This window comes from Castor canadensis, chromosome 4 (genome assembly GCF_047511655.1).
Source record: "Castor canadensis chromosome 4, mCasCan1.hap1v2, whole genome shotgun sequence".
Classification (NCBI taxonomy): domain Eukaryota; kingdom Metazoa; phylum Chordata; class Mammalia; order Rodentia; family Castoridae; genus Castor; species Castor canadensis.
This window is the reverse complement of record NC_133389.1, coordinates 127,704,715-127,718,931: the sequence shown is the minus strand read 5'-3', so window position 1 is coordinate 127,718,931 and position 14,217 is coordinate 127,704,715. Positions and strand designations below refer to the sequence as shown.

At 38.1% G+C, this 14,217-nt stretch overlaps 1 protein-coding gene across 5 annotated transcripts in view; it reads left to right on the top strand.

The window, feature by feature from the left end:
* The window catches only part of Chn1 (chimerin 1), a 160,937-nt gene that overhangs the window by 130,977 nt on the left and 15,743 nt on the right, over positions 1 to 14,217 (top strand). For all 5 annotated transcript variants that reach the window (XM_020168890.2, XM_074071136.1, XM_020168891.2 and 2 more), the window contains one exon: positions 12,290 to 12,374. In XM_020168890.2, the coding sequence (XP_020024479.1) occupies positions 12,290 to 12,374 (85 nt within the window). The remainder of the gene's footprint in view (positions 1 to 12,289; positions 12,375 to 14,217) is intronic.

Here is a 14,217-nt window from a genome sequence, read left to right as displayed (position 1 = left end):
GATCGTTACCTCTTTGAGTAGCTAGGATAATAGGCATGAGCCACTGTACCTGGCAAGATCGGCTCTTTTAATATACATGTGGTAAGTTACTGGTGAATGTAATGAATCTTTCAAAAGAAAATAAATCCATTAATGGTATGAAAACATCTTGCCCACATTATTTCACTAAACTAAAACGAAGACTGTTACACAGCCTCCCTAACATGTATTTGTCCCATTTCCTCACTCATCCCTTAAGTATGTATTGAGCAAATACTACATGCATACTGCTCTGCTAGACATGAGGAATGACGTAATATGTAACATGATCCTTGGCCTCTGGATGTACACAGACTTAACTGAAGAGAAAGCAAGTACCAATACAAGGAGAAGAATGAGGGAAGTACAGTGGGTTATGCCTGAGCACTGACAGTTAAAATAGTTTTGTGCCGTGTATGAATAAGGATGCCATATTCCTTGAGGTTCTATAGTCCAGATATAAATATAATGTAAACTTTTTTTTTTTTTTGGTGGTACTGTGGTTTGAGCTCAGGGCTTCATGCTTGTTAAGCGGGAACTCTGTCTCTTGAGCCACTCCGCCACTCTCTTAAATGGCATTTAAGGGCACAACACAGTATTGTTATCTCTAGAACCTACTCATCTTGTATAACTGAAATCGTATATATCTTCAACAGCAACTCCCCATTGTTCCTCCCTCTCGGCCCACCAGCGTTTCTGTGAGTTTGAGTATCTTACATCCCTTACATAAGTAGAAATGTAATACAGTAGACCCTTCATATCTGTGGTTCTCTGGTTCCACAGAGGCCGCCATGAGGAAACTGCAATACTCAGGAAGCATCGAGTTCAGCATTGTATTGAAGATGCTTGATTGATTTTTTTCCAGTGTGCCCAGTGTCCAACTTCCACTAAAGACTATCACCTTTCAACAAATCTCAAATTTTCACTTTATCACTTAAACTAAGCATTTTAGCTTTTATCTTTGCTTTGGGGGAGGCAGGTTTTCACAAATTTAAGGTTAGGGAAACACTCAGCAGATCACATAATTGATAATGTAGAACTGGCTGAGAGCTTCTCCACATCAGTTGCCCTATGTAATGTTTGCATAGGAATTTAAAATGTTTGTTTTTGATACTTCTTTTGAGGTTATTTTTTGATATGCTTGGTCAAAACCACTTGCAATAAATCTTCAAATAAAGTGGCATTACTGAATTTACCCTTGTGTGACTGGTTCATTTCACTTAGCATGATGATCCTCAAGCTCATATGTGTTTCACATACAGCAAATTTTCCTTCTTTTTTAAAGACTGAATATTCTGTTGTGCATATATGTGTGTATACATTTTCTTTATTCATCCATCAATGTATATGTGGGTTTTAATAACTTGGTTATTATGAATACTGCTGTCATTTACAGAGAGTTCAGGTATCTCTTTGACATCCTGATTTCAGCCCTTTTTGTACTGAAATCCCCAAGAGTAGGATTCCTGGATCATATGGTAGTTTTGTTTTTAATTTTTTGAGGTAGTACCATACTATTTTCTATATCGGCTATAACATTTTACATTCCTGCAAATACTGTTCAAGGGTTCTAGTTTCTTCACACCTTCACTAACACTATCATTACATTTTTTAATAGCTATTCTAGTAAAAGTGAGGTAACTACCTCATTATAGCTTTTATTTGCATTTTCCTGATGATTAATGATGTTGTGTGCTCTTTTCATATACCTATTGGTCATTTGTAGATCCTCTTTGGAGCAATGTTTTCAAGTCCATTGCCCTTTTTTTTTTTTTTTGAGATGAAGTCTTACTGTATTTCCCAGACTATCCTTGAATGACTGGGCTTAAGTGATCCTCTTGAGTAGCTGGAGGCACACACCATCATACCTGGCTTTCCCATTTCTTGGTAATAGTTTTTTGGTGGTTTTGCTATAGAGTTACAGGAGTTCTGACATATTTTGGATATTAATTCCTCACCAGATGTATGGTTTGCAAATATTTTCTCCCATTAGAATGGCATTTTTTCTCTCTTGGTTGGTTTCTTCCCTGTACAGAAGCATTTTATTCGTGTGCTGTAGTACCACTTATTTTTGCTTTTTGTTTCTTTAAAATTTGGGTAGAGATTTGCATGTTTTTCTTATTAACAGGCTATTAGTCAAACTGGCTGGGTGTCCTATTTTATGGAATTAAAAAAGAAACAAAATAGATTCTTCAGAGAAATGGAAAAAGAAAACTTAGAACCTCAGGGCTGCCTTTTGAAAACATGAGGTAAGGTTGAAGAGGGAGCCTGGCTTAGTCTCCCCAGAACCAATCACCATTCTTATTTTCAGCATCCTAACCTGAGACCCTTGGGCACACAGCTACATCCAGTGCAGTATTGATTATTTCCAGCATCTTTGTCCATCTTATGACTTGATGTTTTAGAAAACATATCCTAGAGTAGAGAACCAGTTTGGCAGAGAACTTCTAACACAATGACAGGTTATGGATATAAACCCATAAAGAAATACACAATTAAAAACAAAAAAGTCAGCCAGGCACAGTGGCTCACACTTGTCATCCCAGCCACGTGGGAGGCTGAGATCAGGAGTATTTCTGTTTCAGGCCAGCCCAGGCAAAAATGTTTGGGAGACCCTATCTCAATTGAAAAAAGATGGGTGTGTGTCTGTCATTCCAGCTGTGGTGGGAAGCCTAATATAGGAGGATCATGGTCCAAGATGGTATGCGCAAAAAGCGATCCTATCTCCAAAATAACCAGAGCAAAAAGTCCTGGCGTTGTGGCTCAGGCAGTAGAGCGTGTGTCTAGCAAGTGCAAAGCCCAGAGTTCAAACCCCAGTACTTTGCAAGTGCAAAGTCACCACCTGTGGTTAATAACAATGTACCTTGTTCTTGAAAATCTCAGGGTATTTTAAGTGTTTTCACCACAAAAAGTATAAGCATGTGAAGTCATGCATATGTAATTAGCTTGACTTAGCTATTTCAGAACGTATACATACTTCAAAATAATCCTGTTGGGACCAGGAATGTAGTTCAGTGATAAAGCGCTTGTCTAAAATGTGTAAGGCAAAAAAAATTTTGTACATGAAAAATATATACATTTTTGTCAGTTAATCTTTTTTGATTTTAAAGTTACCTTCTTAAAAATTCTATTCTACTTCAGTTTACGGGCCGCCACAATGATTCATTTTTCCCATAGCTGAGACTTTAAACACTACATTTTGTAGTCATTAATATCACATGTCCATCCTCCCTTTCCCGACTCAGTGGAGGATTGAGTCTTAATTCAATTTGGCTTATTTTTTATGTTAATAAGAGAAATACGTATGTGGTATTGAATTTCTGTTTAATTGACAAATTCTTTGTGACCCACTACATCAACATTCCCCAGAACAGCAAGAGTCAGTCAGATTTGGAGTGAGACCTCGCGTGACTTCAGTAAGGAGGTCAAAGTGTGTGGTGGAGCCTGGGCCCATGGGAACATTTTGCCTCAGTTCCCATTTGTTGTATCAATTTCCCAGCACCTCAGTAAACTTTTCATATCAGTATTCAGCATTCTTCATTAGTTACAGAATGCTACACAACATCCTTTAATGAAATATCATTGCCTTCAGAGAACGCAAGGGGTAGGAATAAGAAAGGGACATGCATATGCAAAGGAAGTGGAATACAGTTTTGTTTTGTTTTGTTTTTGGAATACAGTTTTAAAACTAAGTAAAGTGAATCCATGCATGGTGTTGGCTTTTTTCCTCCTTAAACATTTGGCACAGAAGAGCAGCTAATAGTTAAAAAACACTATGAATTATTTTCTGATAAGCACTATGCCATTAAAAAATTTTTTTAGATTTCCTAATTCTTCTCTTAAAGTACCTTAACATCCTCCTGGATGCAAAATAGGAAGTCTGTGAAGGGCAGGGCCTGCGCCCAGCAGAGAGGGTTATACTCCTGAAGAGCCTGCCTCACCAGCCACTCCCTTGCTATATTTTGATTTTCATTAGGGATCAAAAATAGAACTGGTAATGTCTTGTGTAGCGTTGTCTAGACACACAAATTTTAAATAAAAAGAACATATCATTTTCTAGCCATGGGAGCCAGAGGCTTCTTGTCAGATTGGGTGATAGCCTCCGGTGTGCTGTAGTAGAGGTGACACTTGGGCTACCCATGTGACGGATTTGCCCGAATCAAGCCAAAGATGTCATGCTCTCTCTCTCTTTTTTAGAAGTGCCTTTCTTTGTAGCTGCACCTCTTACCTATGGCATAACCCCGATCTCCGCAGATGGCTCTATCTAATACATGTTCCTTTCCTTGTTCATAAAGAGAAGTCAGCTTAGTCTCTGGGAGGTATGCTTGTTTGCTTTGTCAGCTGCCGTGACAGCTCTACTCCATAATTTTATGACATTGCTTCAGTGTGTTTAAAAAAATAAATAAATGGAGCCCATGGATGATATTTATCATTTGCTAGAACACTGAAAAATTGAGAATGCTCTGTCTACGCTGGCTGAGGCAAAATGGGAATTTATTGTATCACACAGTAGGAAAAGTCCAGCATTTAAGATGTCCTTCAACTCAGGCCTAAAATGCCACCAGAACTCTATCTCCCAATTTGTCTTTATTTTTAGGCTCCCTCTGGTGACGGGGTGGCCGGCAGAGGCTTTAACTGTAGCCAGATTCTAGCCCACTACAGAAAGAAGACATTTTTCCAGGGTCTAGGTTGGCAGTCATTCACCTAATTATATGCCACTTCTGCATCAGTAGCTCCAGTCAGAAGGATAGCATGTGCTGATTGGCTTAGATCTAGGTCATATATTTATGTAGTGATTTTCAAGACAAGGAATATTATTGGAGGTAAAGGGTAAAATTCATCTAACAGGACATAATATCTTAAAATTTATATATAACTAATCAGTTCAAAATTTATATTTACCTAATAACTGAGCTAAAGTAAAATAGACAAGTCTACAATTATAGCTCTAGGTTTTAACATTCGTCTCACAGTGATACAATAGGTTGAAAAAAGACTTGGTCAACCAGTTTGACCTAATTGATATCAAGAGTAGTCCACTCAACAACCGAATACATGTACTTTTCAAGTGAACCTGGAAGAATCACCAAGACAGACAATATTCTGGGCCATAAAGCAAGGGTCAATAAATGTAAAAGAACTGAAATCATACAGATTATCCTTTTATCACAACAGGATTAAATTTGAAATCAGTAACAGATAATCTGAAAATCATCCCACATACTTAGAAGTTAAACACATTCTGCTGAGTAATTCATGCATTAAAGAAGAAACATTGGAAATATTTTGAAGTGAATGAAAGAAAAATGTATCGAATTTTTAGAATGAGGATAAAGTCGTACTTACAGGGAAATTTATACCATTGAATGCTTACATTATAAAAAGAATTTAAAAGAGAGATAAGCTTCCACCTTAAGAAACTAGAAAAAGAACCAATTAGACCAAGTAATAGAAGGAAAGAAATTTTGAAGAACAGCAGTCAGTGAAACAAGAAAATCAACAGAAAACTCAACATCTCTTGGACTATAAAGAGGGTTCTGACTGCACAGACTGCTTTTTCAGTGCTGGGATCAAACCCAGTAACTCTCACATTCTATGTAAGTGCTCTATGCTTGATTTCCACCCCAGCCTACATGGTTTAATAGTTTCCTGTGCATTTTAGTCAAACCTTCTTGTCTTGTGTATTCTAGAAATACTTCTGTTCATATTGTAGTCTGTGTTAACTGTACTCCTCTACCAAGCCAAAGGAAAATTGTAGCCTGGTTGTATGGAAATGTTAGTGTAGACTTGGCTCAAGGAATTGTGGATTTTAAGGTCCTGGGTATTAGTCTGAAACTTTTTGTCTCTGTGTTTAGTTTACCTATTTAAGCTGTAGTGTAGAGATTTTCTGTCATTCGGCTATGAATTGTAAAGTGTTCCTTATTAAACAACCAAGTCGGTTCATTTATTTTCTTTTCTGTTATACCTATATAATATAACTTTAGAGAATTGGTATTTCAAAGTACTGATTCACTGTTGTTGGTTTTTTTTCTTTTTACTACTCATATTTGAAAGCAAACTCAAGCATCCAAATAATGAAGCTAACTTTCAAAGTAGAAATGTTTTAGATTATGACATTTGACATTTTTAAGCCTTGAGTATGATTCAGTTTAGAGGTAAAACTATCAAAGGAAAAGAATTAAACTTTTTAATTTAAATATCCTTATTTTTGAATGGAAAGTGTTTTTTAACATTTGGTTCTATTGTTGCGTTTCTTATTATATAATCTTTACCTTGTAGCATGTTCAAAAAAATAAAAGAATTGCTTTGAGAATTTGGCTATGTTCACTTCTGGATTCCTAGGTTTCAGACTGGTGGTATTATATTAGGGGCCCCTCTTTCAGCTTAGAACAGAACCGGAACCTGGGTGTGTGCTTTGGCATTAACATGAATGTGTATGAGTCTGACCAGATTCGCTCGCTTGCACTGCAGAAACCCAGCTGTAATTTTAGAGATATTTCTCCTTCACACATACAATATTGAGGGAAATGAGTAGATCATGGAGGAATACATTAAAAATTTTTAAACTGTTAATAAGTCCCTTATTGCATTTTGCTGAGTATATTCTTAATAAGAAGTAATTATTTTATCTGCACGTTTATTTAAAGCATTGTTTTGTACACCATTTAATAAGTCATTTTTAGAACATTCTTCATATGGGAGCAGATCCTTATGAGTTGCCCCAATGATTGCCCTAGTAAATTAAGTCTAGTATTATGATAGTCTGGCCAGATTATATCAACTAGTAGTTTCATAGTTTGGGACATCATTTATTTGTGGCATTACCACAATATAAGCCTAGTAGACATTTGTGGCATTTTCCTCAATTTTGAACAGTTTTTTCACTTCTGAAACATCATCTCACCAGTTTTTTGTCACTTGTCATCTTGATAGAAGTGATGCTTCTGACTGTTGACCACCTGTGCAGTTAGGTGTATGCCTCGCAGAGACCCTGCACACCTCCCTGTTGTTTGCATCCACACCCCCCTCCAAAGCTGGGCACTGATCAGCTCCAACCATGTCTTAAGGCTACACTTCAGCAAGTACCTGGTGTACTTCTGCTTCCAGTCACCACATTACCCATCCACTCCACCAAAATAGCCAAAGTATTGTCAGTGCTGATGGCTTAACTGTACTCAAGCCTCTCTGTTTATTATAGATTTTTCTCAGTAGTCTGAAGACAACTAGTACTTTTGACTAGATTTAACTAAACAACAGTCAAGAAGGTAATACCTTGATACTAAAGACACTCCTTACTGCCCCTCTACCACTGCTTTTTGTAGGGGTCACCGTACAGTTTCACATATTTACTGCTAATGGTCATGAACAGCGTTGTATGCATTCTCATTTTATGGCCTACTTATACATCAAAAATACTTTAACTGAACAGGATTAGAGCTAAAATAATAAATTTCATTCATATGAATTAAAGAACTTAAAAATATCTTAGTGTGACTTGGTCACTTAAAACAGTATATTATAGCAAAGTCTGGTGGTGCACATCTGTAATCTCAGAACCTGGTATACTGAGGCAGGCAGAGGGAGAGTTCGAGGTCAGTCTAGAATACATAATGAGTTCCAGGCCAGTGTGTGCTAAATGGCAAGGCATTAGCTCCAAAAAAAAAAAAAAAAAAGTGCACTCTAATTACCCAGCTGCCTACATTCCCCGCCTTCCCTTAGTTTGCGTTGATCATCTGTCTCTCCCTCTTTACCCAATGCCATGCTGGAGGACTGATTGATCAGAGCTGCCCAGATGAAATGTCACCACCACCTGATGTTCTCCTCACATCCAACATGGTTTACATTTGCAAAGGCCTGGCACCATGCCCATTCACTCCTATTCCTAAAGAGAGTGTTTGCCTTGGAGGGATAATGAAGAGAATGCTCCCTTTTTCTTCCTCTTCCCATGGCATGGGTTTTGGTTTTTGCTTTTGTTTTTCTTCTGCCGTTTCTGTAAGTGACATGCATCTGGATATATGGATGCTGTAAATCTGGTGAGAAGAAGACATATTCATCTCCTTATTTTATAAGCCAGAGTTTCAGTCTGTATGACAGCAGACCCTCGTGAGAATGGCTTCAGTGTACACTGAGGTCAGTCCCAGGAGACACACAACCCTGGCCTGAGCCCCCAGTGTCCCTATCTATTCTATACAGCTTGGTTCTGACCATGCCTCCAGTAGGAAGACTATTGGGGTCCATTAATTAGTCCAGTTTTCTGTTTAACAGAGCAATTTACATGAACTGTTCACAGTGAAGAGCAATCTCAAATGCCGTGGTAATAAAGATGTCTTGTAGACAAAAATTGTAGATAAAGATGTCTACAATTGCAAAAGAGAAGAGGGCTTTAAAAGTAACTGGTTATGCCATTCATTAAGGTGTGGTTCATGCAATGTACTATCACTTTCGCTTGTTTACGTGGACCAACAGCTTTATCTGTAGCCTACTTACAAGGTCACTTTTCTTGGGACCAACCCAGACTTCACTAATAATGTTACATGCTGACACTGCATGCTCTTTGAATTGTCTTACCCCAGGGGAATCCACTTTTGGGTAAACTGATGCAATGATTTGTTTAAATAATTGAGGGAAAACAGTGCTGATTATAAAGGAATTGGCCACTCCCCCACTGTACAGAGCCAGTGCATATCTTTAAAGTCAGTTGGTAACAGACTGGTTTCTGCTGACAGGTGACTAGCAACTTAATGGATGTAATGGGATAAAGTGAGATGCTGCTCTCTCTCATTCAGCCCAGGGCCACTGTCCAGTAGCTCCCCTGCTAGAAACTCAGGAAAGAGCCAGAGAGAAAGCGCTGGTGAAGTGGCTCAAGTAGTAAAGTACCTGCCTAATAAGCATGAAGCCCTGAGTTCAAGCCCCAGTGCCATAAAAAAAAAAAAAAAAAAACCAGAGAGAATATTTTTTTGGTTTACATCCAGTATTAGCAAAATTCTGTTACTAGATTTCCTAGTCCACAATAAAGAATCAGTGATTTGAAAGGGGAAACAGGGTGTAAGGAAGAAAAAAAGCACTGGCAGCCTCAGAGAACGAGAAGAAACAAAGCCAAAACAGAGACTTAAGAAAACACAAAAGTCTGAAGTCCTTTAGATTAAAAATCCTGTTTAAAAAAAAAAAAAGACACAGAATGTCACCAAATGTCTATTAGTTGTGTATGCAGTAGTTTTGATTTTTCAAATGCAGACAAGTTGTACATCTCTATTGGGCATCCACTACAGATAGGGTAGGACATTTCAGGCAAAAGTTTCTCACTGTTCCCTGGCACGGTGGTGCATGTCTGTAATCCCAGCACTCAGGAGGCAGAGGCAGGAAGATCACAAATTCCTGCCTGGGCTATTTAGCAAGACCTTGTCTCAAAAAACTAAGGGCAGGGGTATAGCTCAGTGCTAGAGCACTTGTGTGGCATGCTCAAGGCCCTGGGTTTGATCCCTTGCACTACACAAAAAAAAAAAAGTTGTGATCTTTTGGGACCAAAACTCTGCAGCCCTTGTAACCCACTCAGACCTTTTTTCCCCAAAGTCACACCTACTTGTCTGTTAGCATCCTCCCAAGCAGAAACAGTCCCCAAGGTGCAACTTTTGACCTTTTAATTATATTTTGAATGCCCATTACATTTTGTCTGAATCCTTTTTAAAACAGGTAATTAAAATACTACCATATCTAATAAAATTGTTAGATGTCAGTTCCTGTAGAATTGTCTGCAAGGAATAGTGCCTGTTTCCATTGTGCAAGTGAGACAGTGCAACTAAAGAGCTGCTTTTTTTAATTGGCACATACTTGCACATGTGTATGGGTACAGTGTAGTATTTCAATACACGTGTACATTGTGTAATGACTAGATCAGGTAATAGCATCTCCATCATCTCAAACATATTTCCTTGTGTTGGGAGCAATCAGAATCCTTTTTACTAGCTGTTTTGAAAAATACAACTAATAGTCAACCATAGTTGCCCTTCTGTGCTATAGAACATTAGAAATTACTGCTCCGGCTGCTCTACCTGCACCTCTGTATCTCTTAACCATCCTCTCTCTACCCTTCTCCCACCTTCCTCCAGCACAGGTAAAATGAACAAGTGCCCCATGCCTTTCAGAATGCCACATTCACCACTCCTTTCAGGAAGATGAGGAAGGGAATGGGTTCTGTTATAACATCTCAGTAGTGGGTGCTGTTTGCCAAAAGCATTTTTGTTTAGGTAATAATATACAGAACACCCATCCACTCTCTTTGCTTTCCAAATGTAGCTTTCAGAGTCTGCATGAGATAACTGGTGGGTACAAAATGATTCTTGAGATTTCTTCCATACTTTCATTCTGTTTTTATTCACCTTACCAGTACATAGTACTGGTTTACCCTGAAGTCTAGCAGCCTGAAGGCCAGTTTGTATCCCAGAATGTCTAACTTCACTGCCCTGTACTGATTTCACGACTGTGTAACAGCACAAGTCGGTGCTGTCTGCTTCATGTTCCTTTCAGAGTGAAACGAGATTGCATAATTCATCCAGTTTCATTCGCTCCAAGGAACACAGGCCGGCATAGGGGCATCACAGAGAGTCTGGCAGTTGATCTTGGGCTGTGCTTCAGCAACCAGGAAATGCTTTCAATTTACTGGAGCTGAACAACATTAACAGTCGAGAAGCAAGTGTGTCTGCATTCCTGACTCTTTCCCATAAATGATGCAGAAGAGATTATGGCCTGCTTTTCAAAATCAACATCAAATTTTGTACTTAAGCTCACTCGGCTGCAGTCATAGTCACAAGCATGTGCCTACTTGGAGTGAGCCCTGAGTGTCCACTGCAGCCATATATGGGTAATTAATTTGGCCAGAATAGTACTTTGAATTCTGGCATACCATATTTCACTAATTCTCATATGTGCCTTTTATTTTACATTTTGACACCTCTGAAATTGGGATTTATCTTACAATCAGTGGCTTGTCATAATTTAATTGGCATGGTTTTTCTAAATGGAACATATATAGCACATCACATTAGTGGCATCTCATGTTTGAAGAAATAAATTACATGTAGTACAAGACCTGATCAATACATTAATATAACCATTGTGAAAAGTGACCATCTTAGCTGTTCATTTCATTCTTTGCAGTAGCTGTATTGGCAGATAACTGTGTTGAAATGAAATCATCTTATCCTGTGATTTTCTTTTTTCACTTTTTTTTTTTCTTTTTTTGGCTCACCATTTTTTTTTCACTCTTGTTTTACTATTTTCTTCAGGGGAAGATCATATGTATAAGAAATTATCTTAAGTAAATCTAACTGGTTGCAAATTAATGACTTCCTTGTATCTTCTTTTTCTGTTATTTCTCCAGTGCATGTTTGCTGAGAAATCTTAAACTGTTAGTGTTAATGTTCTAAGCTTATACTTTAATGTCCAGAGTTTAGATTCATTGCTTCTCTGGTCTAGCAATATTTTTTCACCTGAGCTAAGCTAAAATACTTTTTATTTTTCTATACACAAAACTCTTCCGATGCATAAAGGTCTAAGAGGAGCTGGCTGTGGTTGTATACCTGTAATCTCAGCACTCAGGCCAGCCTGAGCAAATAGCAAGACCCTCTGTAAAAAAAGAAAAATGTCTATGGCTATCTTAGCGTTTTTAAAAATCCTTTCTTCTTTGAGAATTCCTTTCTTAGAGAAAAGAGAAATCCAATTCAGAAAAAAACTTTATGAGTTGGAATGACTAAATAATTGCTATATCTAGGCAGGATTTCTGATTAGCTGTAGCTTCTGTAGTTCCTAAAATATATTCATTTTCTTTACTAACATGATTACTATCAAACCAACATTGGCCATTTTTGATGATTTGGTTGTCAGTGTCACCTTTGCCATCTGTGATGTGATCACAGAAAGTAGATCACCACTTCTTAACCCTCTTCGTATCATCATACTCAGAAATGCTGGTATTTGTCTAACTGTGGAAGAGGCTGCTTGTGCATGAGGAGGCTCATTGGAAAATTCCACTGAAGAAATTGTTTTCAACAGTAAATTGCAGCATATTGATTTGATTAGTTATCACTTCTAAAAGATGAACTCAAGCTCTGAAAAAATTTTAACTACTTGTTAGTTCCACTCAACCGAGTTCTAAACATAGCCATGTTGCCTCTGCAGTGCCACAGTGGCCTGTATAGCAGTGCTTTGATATGAAACCATCTCCTCACCCGTGTGTTTCCCCCCACCCCACCATTTTGCCCCTGTTCTTTTCCAGGTCCATACATTCCGAGGGCCGCACTGGTGTGAATACTGTGCCAACTTCATGTGGGGTCTCATTGCTCAGGGAGTGAAGTGTGCAGGTAAGAGCACTCCTTCCTCGTTTGATTGATGCGGCCATGCAGTTGTGAGGAGTGAGACACCAGGAGATCCACTGTGACACACTCAGCAGACTAGAGCCTGGATTGCGCTAACATCCGTGCACACTGGGAACTTATATTTTATCTGCCCTTAACCTTCTTAGACTTTAGGCAAAATTCTAGGGATCTAGTATGAGTTTACTTTTGAAAAGAAAAGTCAACTTGTTTTAAAAGCTGGATAAAAGTAAGGCAGTTATATTTAATGCTTGCCTTTGAATTTGCAGTAACTAAATTTGTAAGAATGATTTTTTTTTTTAAAGCAACATACTGGAACCTATGATTGTTGCCTTGGAAACTGAATTTTAGATAACTTATTAAGCTGGATTGTCCTTACTGAAATTTTTTTTTGTGAAACCAAAGCTTAAAAAAAAAAAAAAAACCGTGAATTTATCTTCAAAGATGATTACCAAATTGTGAAAATTCACTTAGTCATTAGTATTTTCTTTGTGACATTTTGAAATCTTGAATATTCAAATCCTTTTTATAAAATATGACCATGGTGTTTTAGGTTTAAATTTAGAAACTTTAAGATTGATGCACTAAGAAATACCCAGTGCAACAGCATTTTTAGGACTACTCAAATCTGTGTTCTCCCAGATGGTAATCCTACTTAGCCCCAAATAAAAGTAATTTTCCTTGTTCTAGAGTGTGTGTGTGGGTACACACGTGTGCCCACACACACACACATATGTGGGGCCTGCTGGAACCCCCTGTGTGATGAAGTACTTACTGTCATGTAACATTCAACTTGTACAGAACAACTGTATTTTCTCCTTGCTGTTTATTAAAACTACTCTAAATTCTAGCAGAGGCTTAAAAGTAATCACTTAAAATTTTGATCATAAAATTTCTTTTTGCTTTTTAATTCATAGAGCTAAAATATCTTCTTACATGTCTTTTATTATAAAGCTTTACACTAAAGTATGCTAAGTAAATTATTTCAAAATGGTAACTAAGTACTGTCAGACTTAAACATGCAAAATCCTCATTTCTGCTGTAGCATGATTCTTAAATATTTTTGTTGACTGTTATGAAAAATCAGAACTCAGAAAGTTTTGTACATATTTCTAAATTGCATTTTCTTGGCAAGAATGCATTGCATTTGGGTGTCCAGGCTACTCTTCTTTGAGTTACTGTTCCCCTGAGCATCACTAAACACACTTAGGTTCCAGACACACTAGCCAGATCCATTCAGAAACCTCCCTACCACGGGTTGTAGAAGAGAATGCCCCCATACAGACTATGAACTGTGACTGTGCAAAGGTGTTAAGGAGCACCCAAGGTCAGGGTCCATGAGGAAACCTTACTGTTAGGGCTGAGCTCATAGAGTCCGGATGAGGAGCCTCAGGAAGAAGGCTATGGTCATGTCTTTGAACTGGAGGGAGCAATGTGGACTGGGAAGTGTTGGGGAAGTGGTGGTGTTGACTAGTTTACATCATGTTTGTACAAAGGTATGGAGTACTCTTTCCAAAGCACAAATCACCTGTTCAAGCCAGGTATAGCATGTAACCCCAGCATGGGGAGGGAAGCAGGAGGATCTCTAGTTTGAGGCTAACCTGGGCTACATAGCAAGATCCTGTCTCTAAAAAAATAAAGTAATGAGGTTTCAGTCAGCCTGGTTTGCCTTTCTTTGAGACAACCTTGACCAGCTGACACTACAACAGTATCTTGCATATTTTATGACTGTCACTAGCTTACAAGCATTTCTTTTACAAGAATAACCATGTGTGTCATTTACATTTTGAAAGAATGAAGGCCATCTGTGTAAGAATTCTGAGTCAGCTAG